Source organism: Cryptomeria japonica, chromosome 11 (genome assembly GCF_030272615.1).
Source record: "Cryptomeria japonica chromosome 11, Sugi_1.0, whole genome shotgun sequence".
Taxonomy (NCBI): Eukaryota; Viridiplantae; Streptophyta; class Pinopsida; order Cupressales; family Cupressaceae; genus Cryptomeria; species Cryptomeria japonica.
Window position 1 is genome coordinate 159,434,351 of NC_081415.1, and position 25,523 is coordinate 159,459,873.

Sequence of the window (25,523 nt, forward strand, 5' to 3'; positions counted from 1 at the left end):
CTGCTGTTCCCCACCCTCGGTCATACTTTACTAGCTCTCCACAAATGGGAATGTGCAGGATGCGCCATACATCCTCTAGTGTAACTATCATCTCCCCCCGCGCCAAGTGAAATGTGCATGTCTCACTATGCCACCGCTCTGCCAATGTTGTGATCAAACCACAATTCATCTAAGTCATGGGCATATGCATAACATCGTACAGGCCAGTCACTGTAATACAATCCATCTTGGTCTCTGTCAAACGATCACACAACACCTGTGTGGCTAGATGCCTCTTGCACATCTGTAAGACGCGGAGATCCTCCTACACACGTGCATCAACCATCATCATCAGTTGTTTTGTTTCAAACTTTCTTAAGTTTAAACCTAGACTATCAATAGATACTTTGATCAAGTATCTTTGAGTCTCAGCAGGTACGCAATCATGGCACACCTAGACTACAACAGACATTTATCCTAATGACCTAAGTCTCATCAGGCCTGCTATGGTTGAAAACAACTCTCAACTCACATCTCCATCCATCCATCATTGGCATCAGGAGATTCTTTTTCAAAAACACTGGAGCATCTACCTTCCTAACAAAAGTGTTATTCTGCACACAACAACGCTAATATCCTGACAACTGCACTAAATCAACTACCCAATAGCCCTAAACCAACAAAATCGCTAAAACAACTATACAATAAAAACAAAAGTGGTCAATCAACTATTCAATAGTGCTAAAAATCCAATAGTGCTAAATCAGCTATACAATAGTGCTACACTTGACAATAGCGTTGAACCCACTATACAAAAGCGCCATAGCGGCACAAAAATGCTAAATTAGTTGCTGTAGTCACATAAATCTGTCCACTTAATTAAATGAATACTTAGTATTTATTTGATTATTTAACCATCAATTAATGAATTAATTAAATTAATATTTAATTAATTCATCTTAACCCTCTTCTCCTATTAATTAAATAAATTATTCAATTTATTTGATTTAATTCACTTAACCAAATTCAGACCATTAATTAAATAAATAAATCATATTTGTTTAATTAAATCTTCTCTCACATTTAAATAAATTAATATTTATTTAAATCCCCCAAAATCCCACCTCTCACATTTAAATAAATTAACATTTATTTAAATCATCTTTATCCTCTACCCACTTGTATTTTCCTACAAAAGCAAGTTGCACAATTATTTTAAATAAATAATTTATTTAAATCACCTTTATCCTCCACCCACTTGTATTTTCCTACAAAAGCAAGTTGCACAACTATTTTAAATAAATTATTTATTTAAAATCCTATTTATCCTCACCCACTTGAAACCTTTAATGGTTTCCCTTAAAGTATTCAAACTTGATGGCTTTAAAGTCTTCAAACTTCATGGCTTCCTTCTATAGTCTTCTTAAGACTTTAATGGTTTTCCTTAAAGTCTTCAAGCCTTTAATGGTTTCCCTCAAAGTCTTCAAGCATTTTAATGCTTTATCTTCAGTTTTCTCATTTAAATAAATTAATATTTATTTGAATATTTATCCAAATGCAAATTACACCATTTAATTGAAATAAATGATTTTATTTTAATTGAAAATACCAAAATTTCTCCCACTTGCATGCCTAAACCCCTTCTAGAATTTTCTAATCACTTCTAAATAACCTAACCCCTTCTCTAAACTTTGTCACATTCCTAAGCAAAAGGGAAGTCACTTCTCAAACCCTCAAAGTCTTTGATAACCATTAAAGGCTTTCAACCTTCAACCACTAAATGGCTCAAAGTCTTTGATAACCATTGAAGGCTTTCAACCTTCAACCACTTAATCCCCAAAGTCTCCAATAACCATTAATGGTTACCTCAAACCCTCCCACATGGTTAAAACATTTGTTTTGACTCAACCTCTACCCAACCCAAAGGTCTCATCAGGCCATTAATGCTTTGACCATGATTATCTCTTAAACATTTGCACAAAGGTTTATCCTTGGATTAACTCTTAATCCAGTGGGTAATCTTAATTTGGACTTGACCCTTAGCCTCTAGATAACCATGAGGTCTTCTCAGGCCTTTAATGCCTCCAACCTCTTCTCTCAACCCAATCCTATGTTGACACTTGTCACCATTTTATTGGTGCCAATTGTGCACATGGATCCCCAACTTTCAAACTTGGCCCTTGATTAAACCATTCAATCTTAACCCTTCATTTCCCCATTTCTTCTATAAATAGAACCCTTCTCCTCAAGCAAAAAGAAGCATTAGAGTATTGTTGTTATACTGGCATTAGCATAGAGCTTTCTCATAGCATCACTATCTACACTTGCATAGCATTTGCTTATCATATTCAACTATCTTGAATCTCCATATGGCATCCATGGCTAGTGCTAAAAGCTGAGAGCTACACTCATTTGGGACTTGGAGAGGAGAGGAACAAGGGAGGAGCAACTATGAGCATCTTGATTAGCTATTTTATTCTATGTTTATATGCTTTCTATTTCATGCTTAATATCTCTCTTGATATGCCTGTTTAGGATAATCTTTTGTTGCTAACACTAACGTTTGTTTCTTGTGCTCTTGTGTGTGTTGCCATCAAACATATTTTCTAATTCTTTTTGCAGAGCATCAGTTGCCAACAACACCAAAACATAGTTTTAGCGCTATTGTATTGACTCAACTTGGACTAAGCAAAACACCTATAAAAAATGCATAAAAATAAAAAATTCAAATTCACATACTGCTGGTCCATAGTCATCTAGCCGCTGGAATCGATGGACTCGCTCTAATCGATGATCTGCTATCGGCACCGACATCCTGACTGCTGTTTGCTCTTTCAAAAGGTCACTATCAGAGCTCAAAATTCACTATGGAGATGAATGCAAATGAGCCTATTTTCACCCCTTCCTCCCCATATATACCCTTCGTTGTAACCCTAATTTTCCCCTGCTCATCGTCATGGTCCTCGTGAACTTCCCGAGTCTCCCATTTCTTCATTTTATCTCCAATTTCTTCTATTTTATCACCAGTATTACTAAAATCTTCTCTTCTATCATCCCACCAATTTTCATTCTTTTTCGAGAGATCGCCCGATTTTTCAAAAAAAAATCGGCCCATCTCTCAAGGGGGCATACCACCCATTAAATTAACATTTTATGGGGCATATTTCTTCACACCTATTTTTTTTTCTTTGAAACGACGCGATAAACTGCATCATCTCAAAGAGGGGCAAATGTAGTCACATAAATTTGTCCATTTTAATTAAATGAATATTTTCTATTTATTTGATTAAAAAACCCGCTAGCCATCAGTTAATTAAATTAATATTTAATTAATTTATCTTCAAACATTCTCCTATTAATTAAATAAATTATTGAATTTATTTTAATTAATTCATTAAACCAAATTCACAATCAATTAAATGAATAAATCCTATTTATTCAATTAAATCCCCTTTCCTCTTTTAAATAGATTAAATAAAACATTTATTTAAATCATTAAATCCCCCCCACTTGCATTTTCCTAAAAATGCAACTTGCACTTATTCTGTTGAAATAAATGAATTTTATTTTAATAAAAATCCTATTTTCACTCACCTACCAAACCCACTTGCAATCTTAACCCCCTTCTAGATTCTTCTAACCCCTTCCTAATTACTCTAATCCATCCTCTAAATATTGTCACATTCCTAAGGAACTTGGAGTCACTTCTCAAAGACTCCAAAGTCTTTGAAAAATATTAAATGCTTTGTGTGTTCAACAATCTAACCTCTAAAGTCTTCCATAACATTAATGGCTCTTACATAACCATTTATGGTTAAATCCACTTCCACCCATGGTTAGGGACTTTGACCCCTAACTCAACTCTCATGTAACCCATGTGTTTCCTCAAACATTTATGGCTTTGACCATGGTTATCCTCACTAACTCTTGCACAAGAGTTTATCCATTGGATAAAAACATTATTCTTTGGATAATGAATTTATTCACTCAACCCAACATTAACCTTACCTCCCAAGTTAACCCTCAGGCATGTCAAGCATTTAATGCTTCTTCCCTCTCCTCTCAACCTATCTCATGTTGACGTTTGTCATCCTGGGATTGGGTTGAAAGTCCTCACATGGATTGAAATATCATTCAATCCTGACCCTTGTTGAGATTACTCAATCTCAACCATCCATTGCTCCATTTTTCCTATAAATAGAGCCCATTTCTTCATAATCCAGATATAGTGAATTTTAGAGAAGAGCATTTAACATAAAATCATAAATACATTGTTATTTTGGTCTAAAATAAATCATTACCATTTCATAGCATCTGAATATTAGTTTGTTCACACTTGCATAGCATTTAGAATAATCATTTGTCAATCTTGAACCTCCATAAGGCATCCCTAGTGCAAAAAGCTACTGAGAGCTACACTTATTTGGAACTTTGAGAGGAGAGGAACAAGGAAGGAGAAGCTACCAGCATGGTAGAGAGCATATGGAAATGTTTGGTTACTTTTTGTAGATTCCTTAAGCTTTCTATTTGTTTAGTAGTGTCTTTCTTGATATGCTTGCTTAGGATAGTATTCAATCTTTGATTTGCTAACACTAATGACTAACTCTTGTCTCTTGTGTTTCCTTGTGTGTGTTTAGCTATTAAAACAAGTTTTTACTAATCCTTCCATTTTGCAGAGCATCAAACACTAATGCTCTTTATTGAAAATGAAAGGAATCCTTTGCATTACTATCTGAAAGTACTCTAAAAACTGAGAAATTACTTCTAAATTTTTTGAGTTACAATGCTTCTTGCTACTGTGTATTGCAAGCATAAAGAAATAACTAAGAAGAAAAGAAGAATAGAATAAGATTTAACAAAGAATGAGTTGTTCTTAACTAAAAGTTAGACTGATGATCAACTATGCCAATTTGATCTGGATGTTGAAGTTGAATCTCTCTTGAACTGACATCTCTCCTCTTTGGAATCTTCTCTAATTAGTATGATGAATCTCCTTTGGGTGGAATGTGATAAAAAATCATGTGAAGAAGGCCTTGAAAGTGCTCTAAACTAAAGGTTTGTAGGTCCAAAACTTGTCTTAACTCATGTGTTACCCATGTGGGGCCTTAAACTAGACTAGAACTACTCCAATTTCTTTAAAACTCCACCTTTTAAGCTTCAAACTGCTGCATGAATTAAATCTTTACCTCTAACCTCGTCAACATCCCCTTCAACTGGTTGCATGATATGTCAATTGATTACTTCTTACTTTAGAACTTCTCCTTTTGCCATCTAACTCTAATAAACAATCAATAGTCATGATTGTCTTTGCTTGCTAACATGATTGCATTCTTATCACTGCTCTATGTGGCTGTCGTGAATGCCCTTAAATATATTTATGATCTATATCAACCTCAAAGGCCTTTTCTTTTTACTTGATTTTGACTACTATAACAGTGGCTCAAACCCTTTGAATCATACTTTTAGCAAGCTTTGATCATTATCAAATCCTTAATATCTTAGGTCTTTTGCTAAGTGATGTTTCCACTATGCATTTGAGAATTTCTTCATTGTCCTTAAGACAGTAGCTTTCCCTGTTAATCTCTGCAACATTCCTAATATCTTTCAACTACACTTTCACTAATATCACTATCAAAAAACCTTGGAACTGTTGCTTGAATTGTAGCATACCCTATTCTTTCACTATTCCATCATGAAATTTGACTTTTGTTTGTGATTTATCTGTAATAACTCTAAGTATCAACTGCTTACAAGATAACTTGAGCTCTTTTGTTGTCTCTCTATAAGGATTGTGTTTCTTCTCTTGCTTATGGAAATGTCCTCATATTTTACGACTGTAACTTGAGCCTGACCTTAAAATTTTTATTACCAGAATGACATTAGGACTGTCATTACAAGTTCTTGGTGCTACTACCTTTAACCTTCATATCCCATATATAAGGTTTTGTGTAATCTTTGATCATTGAAAATAAGTGATGGATCCCTTTATGGACTACTAAAAAATACCTTTGTGATAGTTCCTTTAGTCCTCTGTTTCTTTGATCTATAAAGACATACTATTACTAATTTTCTGAGTATATGGACTCATTGGTACTTGATCCCTTGTCATGAGGTTTAATGTTTACTTTCTTGCTTTGGAGATTCACCTACTTCCTTATGTTAGTCTACTGCTCTTTCTTGACTACCTTGGTCTCATATACCTATGCAAATGGATTACCATAGTCATTTGGCCACTACCCTATCTTGGATTATCATTTCCTTGTTTCAGTATGGTCCATTGATAATCATTTGGTCACTTCCCTAGTATGGATTATCATTTCCTTATTTCAGTATGAACATTGTGCTTATCAATGGAGTCTTGGAGTTTCTTCTCTGAGTGCAGTAATGTATCTATCTTCAACTAGTATCTTTCTTTACCCTTATTGTCTATATGTGACTCTTAACAAGCACGACCTTCCTTTGGACTGCTATGTATGAGATTGGAACTTTTGTCTTCACACTTTCTAAATGTGTGATCACTATACATTCCCCCTCTTACACATATTTCCTTGTACTGAATGCATTATATCAGTCGTCCATTTTCAAAATTCTTGTCTCTATCTCTCAAACCTTTGCCTCTTGATTGACAACAGTGCTTTCAAAACCTTTAATTTGCTCCGCTCTTATCACCCTAGTCAGGGTTTTGTTTATGAATACCTTCAAACATTATATCCATGCTAATATTCCCAATAGCTTAGATAACATTAGCCATGTCTGTGTTTGTCAAAATGCCATCTACTTTAGATAGTCTTGTCATTGACATTTCCTTCTTTGGTCTGCTATTACTCCTTGATCTTATTGTTCTTTACATTCACCTCATGATTGTGGATGACCAAACAATGAGACTCTACTATCTTTTTATATGGAGGTTTGAAAATGTGACCATTCTCTTGAGAGTATCACTAAGACAATGACCTCATTTATATCCTTTGGCTGTGATAAAAACCTGCAACAATGTCTTTGATTGTCTTTGCAAATTCCATCCATTGTTCTATCTACATGTCACTGTCCAAAGCCCATCATACCTTTGAAGATACAACCATAGTTAACTTGTTTTGACTATCTCATGCAAGGGTTCATTGTGCCTTCATGATCTTCATGCACCATCTTTCTTAAATATGTTTTGTTTGTCAGAAGGCTACCTGTATTGCTGTCTCAACACCTTCTTCTACACTTGATCTTTATCAACATAGTCACAATTTTTTAGGCATTGTCCTCTATGCATTAAGCTTATGGTCCACTCATGGACAATGTAGATGACAGTCTCTTCTCCTTTTTCATGTCCCTAATAGATAAGTAGATTTTATCACTATAAGGTGTGAGGTCATTTCCTTTACATAGATCTAAAACCTTATTAGTGAACACAAAAGACTTGTAACTGCGAACACTAAATGATATTTCAATGTTGGTCAAATTTGCTCATGCTATTATTCAGCACTATGAAATGACAAAACCATAGAGTTTTCCTCTTGGTTTGCACACTATAACAAGCATATGATACTGTGCTCTTTTCCTTACACTTTTCTTCAATGAACCTTGCAATCTTTTCAAGACTGGCATGAACTTCTTAAAACAAAGAAATACATTTTTTTGGTGTATGTTTATCACCCTTCTATGCATTTATTTATTGCTCTTCTTTATTAAAAACCTCCTTATGTTTTCAGATAAAAATCCAGAGGCATAAACTCAAACTTTACTTCAGTGAAAACAAAACAACGAAGACATTAACAACAAGATGCAAACATGTTTTTATGCATGCATGGTCTCTGAATCGGGCATCTACAATCATCTTCATGAGTCCAACTCCTTACACATTTTACTTTGCAAAATAGGGGCATATTTCACATCCATACCTCTTAAACTAGTTCTTCAACCCCCCGAAAACTAAGAAACGTTTTGGAAATTAGGCCTTTTTGTTGATGAACCACCTGAAAACTGGTAAGTATGTGTGCGATATGCAATAGCCCTTGGAGCCTTCATTGATGTCATGGTGAGTTTGTTACATCGAGAGAACTTGCAGAAACATGAAAACAATTCAATCTCTTGTGATAAAAACCCTAAATGAGCTCATGCTATGTGAGGAATGATTCAATTACATGGAAAACTACATGGATAGGGCAACTTTTTTTTTTGATCGGTAAAGGCAAAGCCATATTTATATTAATTTGATTAAATACATAGGTTAATCTCTGAGTTCCATAGCATTCAAAAAAACATCTGCTCTTAGAAAGCTCAAGATAGCATAGCTCCCTCCAAGAGCTAGAGACCTTTAGGCTTATGGTTTAGCCATTTTTTCAAGGCCATCCAAAATTTTAATAGTCTAGAGAAAATTAAACGGACTATTAATGATAATGACAGAATTCTGACTACCTAGAACCAGAGTATTTAAACATGAAAGTTTAAAGTCAAATAAAATATATAGATATAATTAAGTGTCCAGTAATCAAAATGAAATATCGACAAAAAGGCCTAGCTTGGAGTGGGGGGTCGGGTTGTGGCAGCTGCATTCTTAAGCGACCACGACCTCTGCCTATTGAAATGCCCCGACCATGACCCGTGCTCCTACGGCCTCTGCTCGGGCCACCTCTGCAACTTCACCCTAGTTTTGGTTCTACTTTTGCAGCGTTCATAGGCAGGATTCCATTCAACCTTGCAAACTAGAAGAGATCCTCCTCTTTTCCTTGAGTCTCTAGGTCATCTCCTAAGAATCTCCACTTGAGGTAGCTCAAACCTACACTGGTAAAGACTCTGTGTCTATCCAATTCTTTACCCTTCAGGTCCAGTAGGAATGGATAGTATTTGATTAATTCAATGTGAGCGTTAAAAAGAATTCGGTCACTTGGTCTGGGTGCACTAGAGTCATGGAGGGCCTTATTCAAGACTTCTTGAAATTCTTGAAGAATTTCCACTGGAAAGAGTTCCCTGGTAGCTTCTGGTCCAACAGAGAGGCCACGAATTTGGAGGAGATGCTGGTGTTGTCTCTTGGATATTCATCCCTGCTCAAATGAGCGCTACCCAGAATCAATTTGACTGCAAGTAAAACTACAAGGTCCGCATGGAGAAGGAGACGTTTAATTCTCAAATCTGTTATCCTTCTGTAGTTAGTAGTGGCACTAAGTGAGATAGGAGTGTCTGCATCGAAGCAAGAGATAGGCCTGGGGTAAACACTCATGATAAAACCGAACGGAGGCTCAGAGGACATGGTGGCCGAGGGAAAGGACAGGCAAGAAGAGAAACCAGAGGATGCCGGAAGGAGAGAAGGAAGTGAAGTGAAAATGCTTCGGCAGGAAAAACGGGCACACGACTCATCAACAATAATGAGGATTAGAGGGGCAATAAAGGCTCACATGAAGGTGGTGGAGATTAAATGCCCAAATCAAGCCAAATCAACTCAAGTGCAGACAGAAGGATTAGCCTGCAGACAACTCATGCAAAGGACTAAGTGACGACGCTCTCCAGCTGGAGCTTCGAGAATCCCATTTTTGTGGGGGCATATTTTAATTTAGCGGTTTGTTAGCTAGGATAACCTAGGCCCACCTTGAGCCCCAAGTTAAATTGACCACTTAATTTGAAGAGGGAAATAGCCATTGGGATCAACCGCCAAGAAGAGGGCGGGTAAAAAACATTCAAATTCAATATCTGCGAATCACTAGTCTACTAGCAAGCGGCGTCCCCAGACCTTATCTGAGCATGTCTTGTTAACTTGCCCGATCTACTTTAAGAGAAGGCTAGAAGCCCTGAGACCACCAGTGAATGAAGGTGCCTTGAGCTATTGTTTTTGATAAGGTATCCGCCACTTCATTTGCTTCTCTGTAGATATGTTTTGCCTCAAAGTGTTCAAGACTGTTCAAATTTTCTAGAATTCTTTCCAATAAAGCTTGGAGCCTCCAGTTGGGGATTTTCTTCTTCCTTATAGAATTTATTGCTATCTTCGAGTCTCCTTCCACTGAAACATTTTTAAGGCCATGGGTGATGCAGTCCTTCAAGCCAAGTAGCAGGGCAGTGAACTCTGCTATATTATTGGTGTCTGGAGGGATTGGTTTTGCCATTTTCCCGATAATTGCTCCTGTTTGATCTCTGATGAAATAGCCTATTTCGGAAGGGCCAGGATTGCCTCTGGTGGCCCCATCAAAGTTCAGTTTAACCCAATATAGCTTTGGGGGGGACTAGATTGCATCTTTCCTATCGTTGGTTTTTTGGCGAGAAGATGAGGGGATAATGACGCCTTGCCACTTTTGACTGATAATCTTGTCCCATGAGGAAAAAGCTTTGGGTTGGTCCAGAGAAAAGGCTATTTTGCTGTTGACTGAGTCCACTATTGCCGATTCAATTGAATTCATAATTGATTCCTGATTCCTAGCTTTACCTTCAAATAGCCTGCGATTCCTTTCTTTCCATAATTCCCAAATTAAGCATGATGGAGACACTTCTATAATTTGGCTCAGAGAGCTCTCCTTTGTATGAAGGGGCCAACTTTGGAATAGAGACTTGATTTCATTCGGCAAAGCTATGATCAGCTCCAATTTAGCACAGAACCATCTCCAGCTTTTAGAAGCAAAGGGACAATTCAAGAGGAGATGATCCACTGACTCTGATTGGGCTTTACACAAGATGCATCTTGAAGGTCCTTCATAGCCCGTTCTTGTGAACTTATCTGCAGTTAGAATTTTTTTTCGGACTGCCAACCATGCAAAGATGCCTGCTTTTGGTATGACTTTGGAGCTCTAGAACATCTTTAGAGGGATATTGTGATTGCCCTGCTCTATAGGGCTAACAAGAATTTTGTATCCATCTTTTGAGTTATACTGTCCTGTTTTGGAAGGCACCCAAATGAGAGAATCTTCTCCTCTTCGAGGGCTGATGTTTCTCGCCTCTAGGTGGCCTAAGAGTTCATCCAGATCCTCCCTTGGTATCGGCAGACCCTCCATTGATTTCCATTTCTAGCTTTGCGGATTCGATTTGTCAGCCATTTCCAGATAGTCTCTAACTCTAGAGCCCCAATCTGCTTGAGCCAGTGTTCAGTGATAGGGATTAGATTTCTCAGAGGTGGATAACCACCCCAGGAGTCCTCCTAAAATAGGCTTGATGAGCCCTCATGAATATCCCAAGAAATTGAATTTGAGATCAGATTTCTACAAGAGATGATAAAGTTCCATAATCTGGACCCTTTGGGGAAGTTGCCTGATCTAAGGATGTTAAGATGATTCTGATCTGGGAGATACTTTGTTGCCAGCATTTTGACCCAAGAAGCACTCGGGTTTTTGATGAATTTCCATACTAGTTTAGCCCCCAAGGTTATATTTTGCAATTTAAAGTCCTTGATGCCTAGACCACCCATTGGTCTGGGCTTAATAATTTTGTCCCAGGCTATTAGAGAAATCTTATGCTTCTCTTAGGTGTTTTGCTAAAATAAGTTTCTCATCTTCTTGATTATGAAGGCATTGGCACTAGATGTTAAGGATAAGATAGATAATAGATAAATTGGCAGGGCCGAGATCACTGCTTGGATCATCACTAGTCTTCCCGCCCAAGACAACCATTTGCCCTTCCAGGCATTTTCACTTCTTTCTACTTTGAGTTTTAGGGGATCCCAGAGTTTAGAATTCCTTAGGCCTCTATCTATTGGAATGCCCAAATAAGTACATGGAAGACTTCCTTCTTTGCACTTTAGAATTCTAAGGATTCTATTTTGTAGTGAGATTGAAGTTGTGAAGAAGAAGGCTTTAGTTTTATCCTTGTTTCTTAATTGACCTGAAGCCCTACCATACAACTCTAAAATCTGATTGAGATGAGTGGCTTCCTTTACATTTGCTATCCCCAAGAGGCGATTGTCATTCGCAAATTGCTGGTGGGTGACTACAAAGTCTTCAGTTATTTTGATTCCCTCTAACTTTTGATTGACATGACTAGCTTTGACGGCCCTTCCCAAAGCCTCCCCCATTATTATATACAGGAAAGGAGATAGGGGGTCCCCTTTCCTAATGCCCCTTGAAGAAGAGAAAAAAACCGTTGGTTTTCCATTAACCAGTATTGAGAATTTGGGCATTGAGATGCACTCAAAAACCCAATTTATCTATTGATTATCAAAGCCAAAAGCTTGCATAACTTTACAAAGGAAACGCCAATCTACACTATCATAAGCTTTTTTGATGTCTAACTTTATTATCATACCTGGCCTATTTGTGCTTTGGAGGGTGTGGATTGCTTCTTGCGCTACTATCACTCCATCAAGAATTGATTGGCCCGGTACAAACCTTGTCTGTTCTTCTAAGATGATGTTGTTCATGAGAGGCTTCAGTCTATTAGTCATCACTTTTGAGAGGATTTTATAAACTTTGTTGCATAGGGAAATAGGCCTATAATCTCCAAGGTTTTCTACCTTCTCCTTCTTTTGAATGAGTGCTATGAAGGTATTATTTATTTCTTTAAGAATTTTCCCTGATCTTCTTGAACACTCTAGAGCTTCCGAGAGTTCCTGCCCTAAGATATGCCAACATTTCTTGTAGAAATCTGTAGGGAAGCCATCCGACCCTGGTGCCTTACCAGAGGGGAGCTGATTTAAAGCTTGGAAAACTTCTTCCATTTTTATTTTCCCATTTAGCTTCAGATTTTGTTCCTCTGATATAATCTTGGGGATCCCAGACAACAACTTTTTTTGGTCCAGTAGGTGGGATCCTTAATTGTTATTCAGGAGATTAGAATAGTAGGAAATAATCTATTCCTTTATAGCCTCCGGATCCTCTGAGATTTGGTTATTTCTGATTTGTAATTTAGATATCCAATTCTCGCTCCTTCTGATTTTTGTTATATTATGGAAGAACTAAGTGTTTTTGTCCCCCATTCTGAGCCAGTTCTCTCTTGATTTTTGCTTCCAAAAGATTTCTTCTTTAGAGAGGATGTCTTCATAGTCCAGTAGGAGGGACCTTTCCTATTGAAAGGATTCTTGATCCAAACTAGCCAAGATAATCCTATCATTTAGAGATGATAATTGCTCTTGTATGAGTCTTTTTGATGAGAAGATGTTTTTAAAATGCTGGGAGTTCCATTGGAGCAATTTTTGTTTGACTAGTTTTAGTTTTGCAATGAAACATAAAAGTTTTGAACCCTCAAAGGATTCTTCCTTCCACCAGTTTTCTATCAGCATAAGGAAGTTTGGCTCTTTCATCCACATATTTTCAAACCTGAAAGGGGTCCTGGATGATCCTTGAGTGCCTTGTAAAGAGAGTAGAATGGGGTAATGATCCGAGCCTGGGCAAGGGAGAACATTGCAAGAGGGGGTAAAAGGGAGTAGAGTCAAATCCCCTTGCTAGAAAAACCTATCTATTTTTTCTGCTATATTACTGAAGCCTTTCCTTCTATTTGTCCATGTGTAGGTGTCTCCTGAGTCTATTTCCAAAAGGCCATTCCTTTCAATCCAGTTGTTAAAATCCTGCTGGGCACTCCCTAGGCGAACGATACCTCCCCTCTTATCTGATGCACTCCTGATAGCATTAAAATCACCCCCAATAAAGACTTGTTCCTCAGATAAGGTGGACAATACTCCATCTAGTGAAGACCATGTTTGTCTCTTTTTGAAGATGGACACTGGGCCATAAACATTGATTATAAAGAAAGAAGTGTTCGACTGCAAGTGAGTGATTTTGGCAAGCATCTAATCCCTGCTAGATGCTATACCTTCAGCTTTAATTTGAGAAGACTTCCAAATTATCATTAGTTCTCCAGAAGCATCTTCTGATGCTACTATCATTTGCAGAGAAGCTTGGAATGAGGAACTGATCCCATTTCCAAAGGCAACTGCTAGCTTTTCCTCCAATTTAGTTTCTTGCAATAGGATTACGTCTGCACTGACCAAAAGAATCTATCTTTTGATCATCCTCTGTTTGTTACGGGCATTGAGTCCCCTAACATTCCAAGAAAGGATTTTCATTGTTGTTCAGGAAGGGGGTTTCCCTTCCCTACTTTCCAAAGATCCAATAGTTTAGACTAATTCTCTGCCATTCCGTCCTGAGATCTGGTCTCTATGAAAGATCTTCTGCCCTTCTTGGGTGGGGATGAGCCAAAATCCGGCTTCTCTAGGCCCACCTGATTCTGATGGAGCCCTAGCTTTCTTTTCTCCTTGATCTGTGAGTAGAGCACTGCCAAGGGGGTGTCCAATATTGCATCCTGGTCTTCCTCTCCTATCATGACATACTGAAGAAGATTCTGATTATCTTGATCAAAAGGAAAATCTAGACTGTTTGATTCGAACGACGGGGATAGCAGAAAAGGGAAAGGAATTTCCAATGAGAGGTTAAAAAGATGCTTGGGAGGGGGACTGTCTGAAGTAGGAGAAATTTCTCCCTCTGATAGAAAAGTCTCAACATTCTCCTCCATGTCTGCCTTAAGGTCATTTTCAATAGCCTCCTCCTCTTGCAGTATTTTTGCAAGATGAAGATTTTTGCATTTAGTGAGTTTTAGTTTGTGAGAAGTACCCCTAGAGTTCTTGAGCCTAACACAACTTTTCCTTTTGGTGGCTTTAGATGGAGGTTGAGAAAAGATATTAAAAGCTCCTCTGCTCAAGGTTGGAGTTTTTTTTTGCCCGAACAAGCTTCTAACAACCTTTTGGGAATGGGGTTTGGCAATCGGGGATAAGATGAGAGGTGGACAAGAAGTAGGGGAGGGATGGGATTCCAGGGGAGTAAGACAAGGAAGCGGGGAAGCCAGGCCTGCAAGCTTATTTCTAAGCCGCAGAAAAGAGGAAGGAGGATGGAGGGCCGGGGGATCTGGAATCACAGTTGAAACCGGGGGAGGAGAAGAGACATTACATAGGGGCTGGCGAAGGGACTTAGATAGAGCTTGGACTGTTACCTCGACTTCTGATTCCAGTGGAGTTTCTTGATTCAAGGTCCTCTTTTGAGAATCTGAGCTTGCAAGTTTTTCTAAGTGCTGAAGAGGGAGGTTGAGAGCTCCCAAAGACGCTGCCAAGGAGCTATTATTAACTATTTGGTTTCTCAACAAGCATTTGCCTGGTACTGCTTTACCCAGTCTTATCACCTTTTGCTTCCATCTGCCCAACTCTAAAATGATCTCAAGCTCATTGTAGAAGCCTTTGGACAGATCAATCTCAACATAGATATTTGCTATATCCCCGATCTGACCTTCAAAGAATTCTGCTTCAATCCCTACCAGAAATCCAAGAGCATCACCAATCTTCAGGAGTGATTCTGGACACCAGAACTCGGATGGAAGGCCTACTAAGGATATCCAAATAGGAGTTTTCTCGAATCTGTGCTGTGCTGGGTCAAACCCTGGTTTTAAGTCCAGGAAGTGGAAGGTGGAGCCTTGGAAGAATAAGGGACTGCCTTTTGTGATGACTTTTTTTAATGCCGCATCCACACATTCTATGAACAAGAAGTCATTCTGCATTTGTCTAACTGCTATAAGTTCTGGAAAGGAGGATTTCCACCAATCCATGATGTCTTTGCTTATCCCACCAGTACCACACCATTTTGCAAAGAAGGCATTCTCCTTGAGGTAGGCAAGCGAAGGATTTAAAGAATCCGATGGGAGCACAAAAAGTTTGCTTCCCATTGATTTCTTGAACCATTTCTGGTCTTTGTTCACAAGCCTCTATTGAGTGGGCCCTGGGGGAAAGGCATTTCTGGAAACCCTGGCTCACAAACCTCTATTGGGTAGATCCATGGTGTGCAAATCCTTGGAGGGAAGCCCTATTGTTAGGGGAGGACAGTTTTGCAGTCTTTGGCCCCTAGGTTGTAGCTTGGAGGAAAGAGGTTGCTTGGTAGAAACAAAACTTTTCTTACGGGTTGCAATAGGAATGCAGTTTGGGCCCGTCGCAACCTTTTTTGCCCAGGAGTCTAGGCTTTGAAACTCCACTGTATAGTTTTGCCGAAAAAACCTAGGAGGGTGGCGATTAGCTGGGTTCTGAAGCCGTGATAGATTTCGATTGCCTGGCCTTTGAGGTTGATGAAGAGGAAGGAGACTACGAGAAGTCCAGCCATGGTTTCTCAGAGCCATGCTTAGAGTTTTTTGTGGTTTGAATTTGATGGCAATAATTACCTATTCATGACCTTTACATAAATTACTACTGCATTGATGATACCTTTACATAAATATCATATTGGAATTGATAATCTCTTTAGAATATCACAATAGCTGTTCTATTACATAGTGTTCTATTACAGAGAACATTTTTACTACATTATTGGACTCATTTCTTGTCACTATTTGTTATTCGGCTATTTTTTTTCTATGTGGATAGGGAAACTTAACCTTTAACTATATACGTAATGTGAAAGGACTTTATTTCTTCTAAATTTCCAATCCCTCCAAAAACTTCTTTCTAATGAACCCAAGACCTTTGATTTGATTTTAAAATCCCTTGGCCATTAATTTTTTAAGCAAATTTTTTTACCATATGTGGAGCCATTTTTTTTATTTTTATTTTTGACTTGAAAGGGAAAAAAAATAGGCAACAATAGTAAGATAGTCTAGTCATTAGCATTATGTAAACAAATCATTTTATACTTATTTAGTTTTACATGGATCCTACATAGAAGTCATATGAGGATTATATAGTCATAGAAACACATCTAAGAAACGTTTTTAGGTACACCTATCACAATCCAATATGCATTTATATCAATGCATGCTCAAGAGATGAGATTAATTAGGATGAACATCTAACTATGAAAATTAGAGCATTGTTATTAGTTGATTAACAAATGTTAGGATTGATGGTTATATTCTTATTGCAACCCTTTTAAACTATTGTAATTTATTATTTAATATGTGTACATCTCTAAGGATCATGGAGAGGGCCAACTTGGATATCCACATGAGTTTGGGAGTCTTTTATGATTAGTTATTATTGTCTAGGTGACTTAGAATATGTGTGTAAGAGGTACAATATGGGAGGAAGCATTGTAATGCATCATTAGATTATTCGAATGAAGTGGAAGAGAATCTATGCTAATTATGACATTGTAAGATGTGTACAAAATCGTCCGTGATGGAATATTGTGGGGCCTTGATTTGTGTGTGACTAATGCAACCCTAATTTGTTAAGTACGCCTTTCATTAATTGCTAGAAGAATTAAGTATGTAATGTCATCTTGAATATAACTTTTGATGTATTGGTAAAATTTATTAAAATTTCCCTCTTTATTTGTAAATGACATGATGTGAACATATGTAAATATTAAAAGGAATGGGGCATTGCATTATGAATTATTTCAATTAGGGGAATCTATTTGCTTACATGATATTGCACATTTTTTCTACTCTAGCATGATACCTTGTTTAAAAGATTGTTCTTTTTGGCTCTCTAATTTCTCAAATATGTCTCATGATATATGATGGATTGTTATGCATGATTGAATTTGGGATACTATTTCCTAGTCACACTGGCATTAATAAGCTATGATAAAATTGATTGTAATTCATGAAAATGCCTTATAAAAAGAAATTTGATTGAGCAAGATGTAAGAACTGATGTTATGACTATACCACACTTGATGAATTACTATTTTTTTTATGTCTCCTAAGATTTACTAGATCCTTGATAGCTTCAAGGTGATGACTGTAGGAGGGATAAATGATCCTAGTCGAATGGGCATAATTGTAACACTAACCTAACAAGAGATAAAACAACAAGTGAATATAAAAGGTGAGTTAAATATTTTTAATGTCTAGGTGAATAGTAAGATCACCCCTAATTAAGATTTGTCTACTGGACAAGATGGTTGAATAGAAAAAAATTAGCAATCATCTCAGATATCTCAAAAAAATAGGAATACAAAATGAACTATATTGAGCGCCTCATCTTTGATACCTTATATTCTTTAATAAATGAGAATTTGAACCAATATCTATTGATGGTCATATATCACATGCACTCCAATTGCTAGATGATCAAAGATCAAAATAATGAAATAGAGATGGAATTTTGAAAAGAGAGAAATCAATAATCAATATACAAGAGAATATATATATGCATGCTCACAATTACTCTTTCTAACTAATAGAGAAGAGAGGTAAGTGTTGTATATATAGCACAAATAGGGGCATACACATTCAAGAGGTGTAATAACTCTAATTATCCAAAATAGTTGAATGTTTTTTGTACTCAATATTGATATAAAATTATATGGTTGCACCTACTTAGATGAAGACAATCAAATAGTTATGAGAGGTGGCATATAAATCCAAAAGGGAGTGTTAGACTCAACCACCCAAATGTGGGTAAGAGAAACAAATATAATTGATGGATAATGACACATGTTCTCATAATAACCATGCCTAAATAACAAAAGAAAGCTTGATAATATGTGAAGGGAAAAAACAAATATCTCCTAACATAAGGAAAAAAAAGACCTACACTAACAATAAACTCTTGTCAAGGATGCTTGATGTAGTAGTATCTCAGGGTAAAATTAATCTTGCATCACCAAAAAAATATTAGTATTTGAGTTCTCGAGTTCCCTTGATATTTTGAGTTTCCTTGGATATTTATTTTTAATTTAACTTTGAATAGGGAAATATTACATCCCTTATTAGACTTGGAAAAATTAACAGTAGATGGAAGATCTTAAATATTCTTTGCAAATAGTTTGAGAAAGTGGAAATAGTTAATACTTTGGATTTTGTCTTAGTGAAGAATACGAAGAAGGATAAATTCATATCACACGAAATAAAACTTGAAGAAGATGAATGGGATGAAGACATTGAGCAGTGATACTCTAAATAATGGGAGAACATTGGCAATTACCCTAGAAGAGAAGAAGATTTAGAAAATTGCAATGTGAAATAATGTAGCCTATCAGTAAGATTTGTCCATAATATTCTTACTATGAAAATAGTCTACATTAGAGATGGATTACCAATAGGGATATATATTTGGAGGCCCCTTATTTGATGAGGTAAGAGATGGATTCATATTGATTTTTAGAGAGTATAATATAGAAGTAGCTAGAAGTATGTCTTGAAAACCTCATATTTGATGAAAGGAGAGAAGAAGAGTTGTAGTTTGATTTATAGTTAGTTAAGAAATTCAACAAGTTGGGCAATCAATAAGAAGAGCTAGAATGAATTTTGGTACATATGACATATAAAGGTAGGTTTAAGCCCACAAGAAGCTAGAAAACTAGAAAGAAAATAATTTAGAGGTGGATGGACTATGGCCAAGAAAGGGGGAAGGGAAACAAAAATTTAATTGAAGCTAGGTAGAAGAGAATGATTTATCCTATAATAGGTAGTTGGAGATAGATGAATGAATTGTGTGATATAAGTACTTAACATGGTGGAAGAGACAATGGATGGTTTTTTAATCTAGCCCAAATTTGTGACCATTATGCTCAAAAAATATTTCTTGTGATGTTTGATGTAGTAGTATCCCAAGTTAAACACAATCTTGCATCACTTGAAAAAGGGTAGTCAAATTATTAAGGTTTATTCACTTTTTCTAGGGTATTTGGAGGTTAATTATGAATAAACTAGTATTAAACTGGGATGTTTAAACTTTTAAAATGTGGAGTGAATGATGTAGTGCCAAATCAAGGACTAATTCAAGATCTATTTCACAAAGTGTTAGTTTTGTGGAGAATGTAGTTGGGTTGTTTATTTATAAATAGAAGTACATAGAACTACCTATTTTTGGGGAAAAAATAAATAAATATTAAATATTAAATATTCTTACTAGCCAAAAGCTATTACAGAGTTCGATAAGAAGTTTACGTTTGACTATTGCTATTTGGGGTTGTATGCACTTTCTTTTTTACTAGAATAAGAGAGATGATAGAGACATGCAATTGTTGATTTTTTAAATAAGATAGTTTATGTGATTAATATTTTGTTTATGAGGGCTATTATTTGTGAATTTGAGAATACAGAGTTCCATGTATTTGTTGATAATGGCTTTAATACTATTTTTTTTTTCTTCCATTTTGTTGTGTTCACTTATGTATCTACAAAAAAGGTTATTTATTTGGTAGAAATAAATATTTTCTCCATCACAAAATTGATTGTAAGTAATAAACACGTGGGTGAAAGGAAACACTGTCCTTTGATGTAAATATTGTAAATGAGATAATTTGAAGAAGGTGCTTGTTTTCGTATAATAATATGGATAATTAAAACACATAATGCATAAATGATTTTTTTTAATATCTATATCTAAATGAAAGGATAATATACATGATTTATATAACCTTTAAGAGGATCAACAAATCCCTATAAACATGGATCTAGTTCAATTTGTTAACTATAAAAGTAAAACTATCTCTACCATGTCTAAACTCTTACTAGTAGCTCTTTGACAAATTGCTATACATGCTTATTCATTTATTCATTGACTCTTAACACCTAAATACTAACTATTGGAGTTTTATACTTCAATATCCCCTTTAAACACTACAAGACTAATTTAATAGATAACATAAACACAAAAAGAAAGTTCCATATTCATCAAATTTCATGTTCACAATTGTAAAATCTTGCAAGCACCAAAACTCATCAAGTCATTCTCTTATAAAGATATAAATCCAAAATTCCCACTCTATTGCGTTTTTGAATTCCACCTTTGTAGATTCTCAAATTTTGAATCTCCCAAATTATTTCACAACTATCCATATTGAGGTAAACCTTAGATACTCATTTTGATCTTGAAGGATTATTTCTTTAGAATATGATCATAATGATTGATCAATTTCTTTTAGCTAACACTAAGATGATATCTACACAACACTGACACGCTCTACGGCCAACAAAATTCAACCACAAAAATAATCAACTATCAAAATTCTTACTTACCTTAATAGAAAACAATCATTTATCAAACAACATCTATCTTATATAGTATTACATCTCAGCCTCACATCTTTTTATGCACTCACATGAAGGAGCCACACTCAGTCCAACTTTGATACTATAATAAAGATAATTAAAACACATAAACTATTCAAATTAAAAAACAAAGCTATCCAATTAAATTCAAATGAAAAAAAATAACAAAACTTATATAATCTTTTAAGATTCAATCAACAAACTCCTATAAATATGGATCTAATCAATCAAACTAACTATAAAACAGAAGGAATTATCATAAATTATAAAACACAAGGAATTATCATGCTTCAAGTTCTGGTGATGTGATTAATTTGTGCAAATATAAATATGGTACCCCAAAATAGAAATCTATTCCATTGACATATTTGTTTGGAAAATATACCAATAGAATTGAGATATTTTTCTATACATACAATCCAATGCCCAACATATTACTTGCCATAATGCCTTCTTTAATTGTAAAAAGAAAGAAAAAATGCCCTTCTTTAGATCTCCCTCTTCACATCGTGAGCCAAAAATATGCAACATATATTCCTTCAAAGCTAAACAGCCTATGCTGACAAAAAGCAGATCTAAACTATTGCAGCTCCTCCTCCTCCTTTAGTTGAAATTCACCAAACAAAAACCTTCCTTCCTCTCTGCCCACATTATAATACATTGAAAATAACTTAATTCAAATGTGTTCAGAAGAAGCAAACTAAAATATGATGACTAATATGCAAAGCTAGACCCACAAGTATTAAATGTCATCAAATTAAAAAATTCAAAAGGAAATACCTTGCTGTTGTAGGCTATAAAGTAGTACAAAAACAGACATCCAGATAATGAGCTGTTTTTTATTGAGATAATCAGCTCTGTTTTTTATTATATAAGTAGGAAAAGGACTCTGATCCCAAGAGTCACAGCCTGTGAGAATATTAGTTACTTACAAGGAGGCTGCAGCTTCCATTTCTGGTTGCTTTGCTTATTCCAGCTGAAGAGAATGAGCTCATTTCCATGATGGATTCCACCAGTTTCACCATTAGCTCCTTTGGCATCCATATTGAGACGGATGTTGTTTACAGGCCTAAGGCATTGGTAACCATGCCCAACATCTGCACTTTGGGTCCAGAGAACTGATTCATCCAACTTGTTGGGGTTGTAATCAGCCAAGTATATCTGCTCAGGAGACAAACCTCAAATTTCTCAGATAGAGCTCTTGTCTCCATTTGAGTTTTAGGAGGTGAAGCTAATTGATCAAACGATAATCCAAAGTTCTGAATGATGAACATGTCTACTATTTACTTTTAGTCCTTTCTGATTGGGTGGGTTAGGGCAATGACTATTCAGCTATCAGAATGCTTCGTGGTATTTATGGTTGGATATTACATAATTGAAATTTTGGCTTCTCATCAATGAAGATGTTTTACAGCTTGTTCACCATCATCTCAAATGAATAACAACAGTCCACACCAATGACAAGACAAAACTTTAATTATGTAGCATCTGACCATTGATACCATTGTGCATTCCGATGACTGACTAGCCATATCCACTGGATAGTGGGCTCATAGGCAGTCAATACTATCATAAACCTGAAAATGCACTTACGAGAGGAGGAATGGTCTTACCTGATCCCACTCTTGATTTCCATGTTTTAGAGCCTGCTTTGTAGCCTTATTCACCAATGCAAAGGCTGGGAATCCAACTTCATCCTTCACTTTAAGCCCCCATGAATCCACTTTGATCCATTGCTACCAGAAGAGATATTAATGTAAAAACCAAACCACATTTAGGTAATCTTATAGTAGATTCCTTCAGAGAATTTTAAGACTAGAAATGAAAGTTACCTGGTGGGGATCATGTGGGATTCCTAAAGCAAGTGTTGCAAGATGGCCCCGGGCAGCCATGAAAAAGTTTGGATTGGCTTCGCAATAAACCCTAACTGATGGACCCTGAGGCTCCTCCCCACTAGATTGAGGAGGTAATGAACCAGGCCGAGATGCTCCATGGGATGAGCTCACTAGTCACATTTTAAAAATAATAATTTAAAACCAATCCTCAAAAAACAATCTTGGTTTAATCGATGAAGAATCACCAAAAACATGTAACATTCAGCACTGATAATAAACCAAATTCTCTGTTTGTGAGACAAGGACAACTTTATCAGATTTAATTAACAACATTTAGAGAACAGATAAAACCCTCTTTGGGGTTTTGTGAGTACCTCTCCTCCATCAGACCGCTTATGCAAGGGATATATCAGAAATTACAGAGACTAAACAAGAACATAGATTCGGTCAATATGAAAACACAACATTGGAAGACATCAAATTTAAGAAGAATTTATACTAAACCAATCTCATTTCTACAATATGTTCTCTGCTTTTAGACCAAGACCATTGTGAGTTCAAGACTCTAGGAACACATCACATCTATGAAGACGGCTCAACCAATGTTGATTTTATTGTCCCCATTATTAGACCAATATGACCTCATAACTTTAGAGAACAATCAAATTAACAGAGGTTCGATCCATATGGGTTTCAGGAAAAAAGGCTTACATTATTGGACAATGGGTTTAGGATAATTATAAATTTCCCATTAATAGGACACTGTGCCCTCAAAACCCATTGTGAGCACAACACTGTTCTAACAGAGTCTCAATCACTATCCATTTATGAATAAGATCTCCATTATCAGACCACTGTACTCATGCAAACATCACATTAATGAATATCAGAGGCTTGCTGAATCTGAATTTACTGATAGAGTCCTCATGTTGTTTAAGTGACAGAAAATCAATCATTTTATATTAAAGCAGGCTGAAGAAAAATAATTTCATTGGAACTTACAGATGGGAGTGATCTTCCATTTCTGATTCTCCTTCTTGTTCCATTTGAACAGAGAAATCTCTGCTCCTTCATAGAGTCCGCGATGATGTTTATCAACTTGAAACATGGCTTCCAGATTGAATTGAATGTTGTTCACAGGTCTGATGCACTGATACCCCTTTCCTACATAGCCACTCTGGGTGAACAGAACAGCCTCATTGAAATCATCAAGGCGATATGGACCTAAGGTAACCTACACAATCCAAGCATACAGGCAATTTCAATCCCATAATATTAAACCCTCTAATAATTCTTCACATCTTAAAATAGAAAGGAGCTAAAAAACATAACCCTTTCACTCTCTGAACGTCCATGCCTTAGAGCCTGGCCTGTAGCCCTGTTTATCAAGGCAAATGCAGGGAATCCTGCTTCATCCTTTGCCCTCACAGTCCATGAAGTGTCCATGATCCATTGCTGCAAAATCCAAGCATTATACCCAGTTAATCAGGCACAATGAAAATTACATACACCTACTCACACATCTCAGAAACAAATACACTAGCCATGATCAACTGCTGCAAAATTTGACCATCATAAAAAACCAATAAGTATCTCTGCAATACCCACATGGATACTCATCTTAGAATTTACATTTTATGAGTGAATTAAAAAGCTAAAAACATTGTGTTATATTCGTATAGCTGTTTCTTTTTTCAAATTTATTTCTGATGGTGGATCATGAAACATGGTTCGAAACATTGATGAAAAAATTGATCACACAATGAAATCCAGACAATCTATATGCTTACAACCTACCTACCTACCTGATTTGGGTCAGACTCATTAGCAGCTGCCATGATTACGTGACCATTAAGATTGGCCAGATAGTAATCAGGATCAGCTTCACAGTAGATCTTCACAGTGTTCCCTTGTACAGAGATTAGAGGATTGGGAGCTCGAGGTGGGTCTTGCTGCTGATGGTGGTGGTGGTATCCAGACATTTTGGTGACCTCGCAGATACTAGAAAGTTATACCTTTGGTCAGATGATATACAAAACACGATTCTCACAGATGAAAACACGAGTTTCTATCAATACAAACAGTGAATGCAACATTCTTATGTTATAAACATGATGAAAAAACCACCATCAATGAAGCACCTTTTGGAATAGCATTTATAAACTGTTACCTGAAATGAGAAGCCCTTCTGTAACTGTAAGTAATTACAAACTGAAATTTGTACGTAATTTTATCGAAAAACAGACCAGGGGAACGTTGTGGGTGGATATAATTAAAGAAAGGAGAGAGAGATAAAAGTTTTGCAACTAGAATCTATACTAAATGTCTTTAAAACTTTTTTTGCCGGCTCAAAACACTTGCAGGTATTTGAAATGGTTTAGAAATAAACGGCCACTTAATTCGTATTGCAGGTCCAAAAGAACAAGACAAGTTTTTCCTGAAGATCGGGTTGAATGGCAGGCTGAAACAACGTACCTGACTGGGTGCACCAAAAATTAAATATTAAATTAAAAAAAAGAACTTCTTTTCTTTGAGATGGGTATTATCCACAAACTTCGATCAAATCACCAACATAAGGACAACTATAATGCATAGGAATTTAGGAAGAAGCTTGCTAAGATAATGATATTATATGTTACTAACAATTTGAGGAAATTTATAAGGCCAAACATAGGACTTTTCATATTGTTTCTAAAGAGATTTGCATATAATATTAGAAGTGTTTAAATTATAAGTTAATGTATTATATTGTTGGGAGTGATGTGAAGGAAAGGAGTGTTTTGGATAAAGGATAATGTTTAGTTGTTCATTTTTTAAGATATTAATAAATTC

At 36.2% G+C, this 25,523-nt stretch overlaps 1 protein-coding gene across 1 annotated transcript; it reads right to left on the minus strand.

The window, feature by feature from the left end:
* Positions 1-21,199: 21,199 nt before the first annotated feature.
* LOC131066042 (ricin B-like lectin R40C1) lies at positions 21,200-25,139 on the minus strand. Its single transcript, XM_058000718.2, has 8 exons — positions 24,862-25,139; positions 24,497-24,692; positions 24,024-24,146; positions 23,694-23,925; positions 22,689-22,861; positions 22,470-22,592; positions 21,789-22,017; positions 21,200-21,497 (listed from the first exon to the last, which is right to left on the minus strand). Coding segments are annotated over exons 2-8 (1,059 nt in total). The 5' UTR covers positions 24,674-24,692; positions 24,862-25,139; the 3' UTR covers positions 21,200-21,495.
* Positions 25,140-25,523: the final 384 nt, after the last annotated feature.

Coding starts and splice junctions, on each gene's coding strand:
- LOC131066042 (XM_058000718.2), bottom strand. CDS start 24,673: ATGTCTGGATACCACCACCACCATCAGCAGCAAGACCCACCTCGAGCT. Junction 23,926..24,023: donor GACGTTCAGAGAGTGAAAGG/GTTATGTTTTTT, acceptor TGGATTGTGTAG/GTTACCTTAGGTCCATATCG. Junction 22,862..23,693: donor ATGGAAGATCACTCCCATCT/GTAAGTTCCAAT, acceptor AAATGTGACTAG/TGAGCTCATCCCATGGAGCA.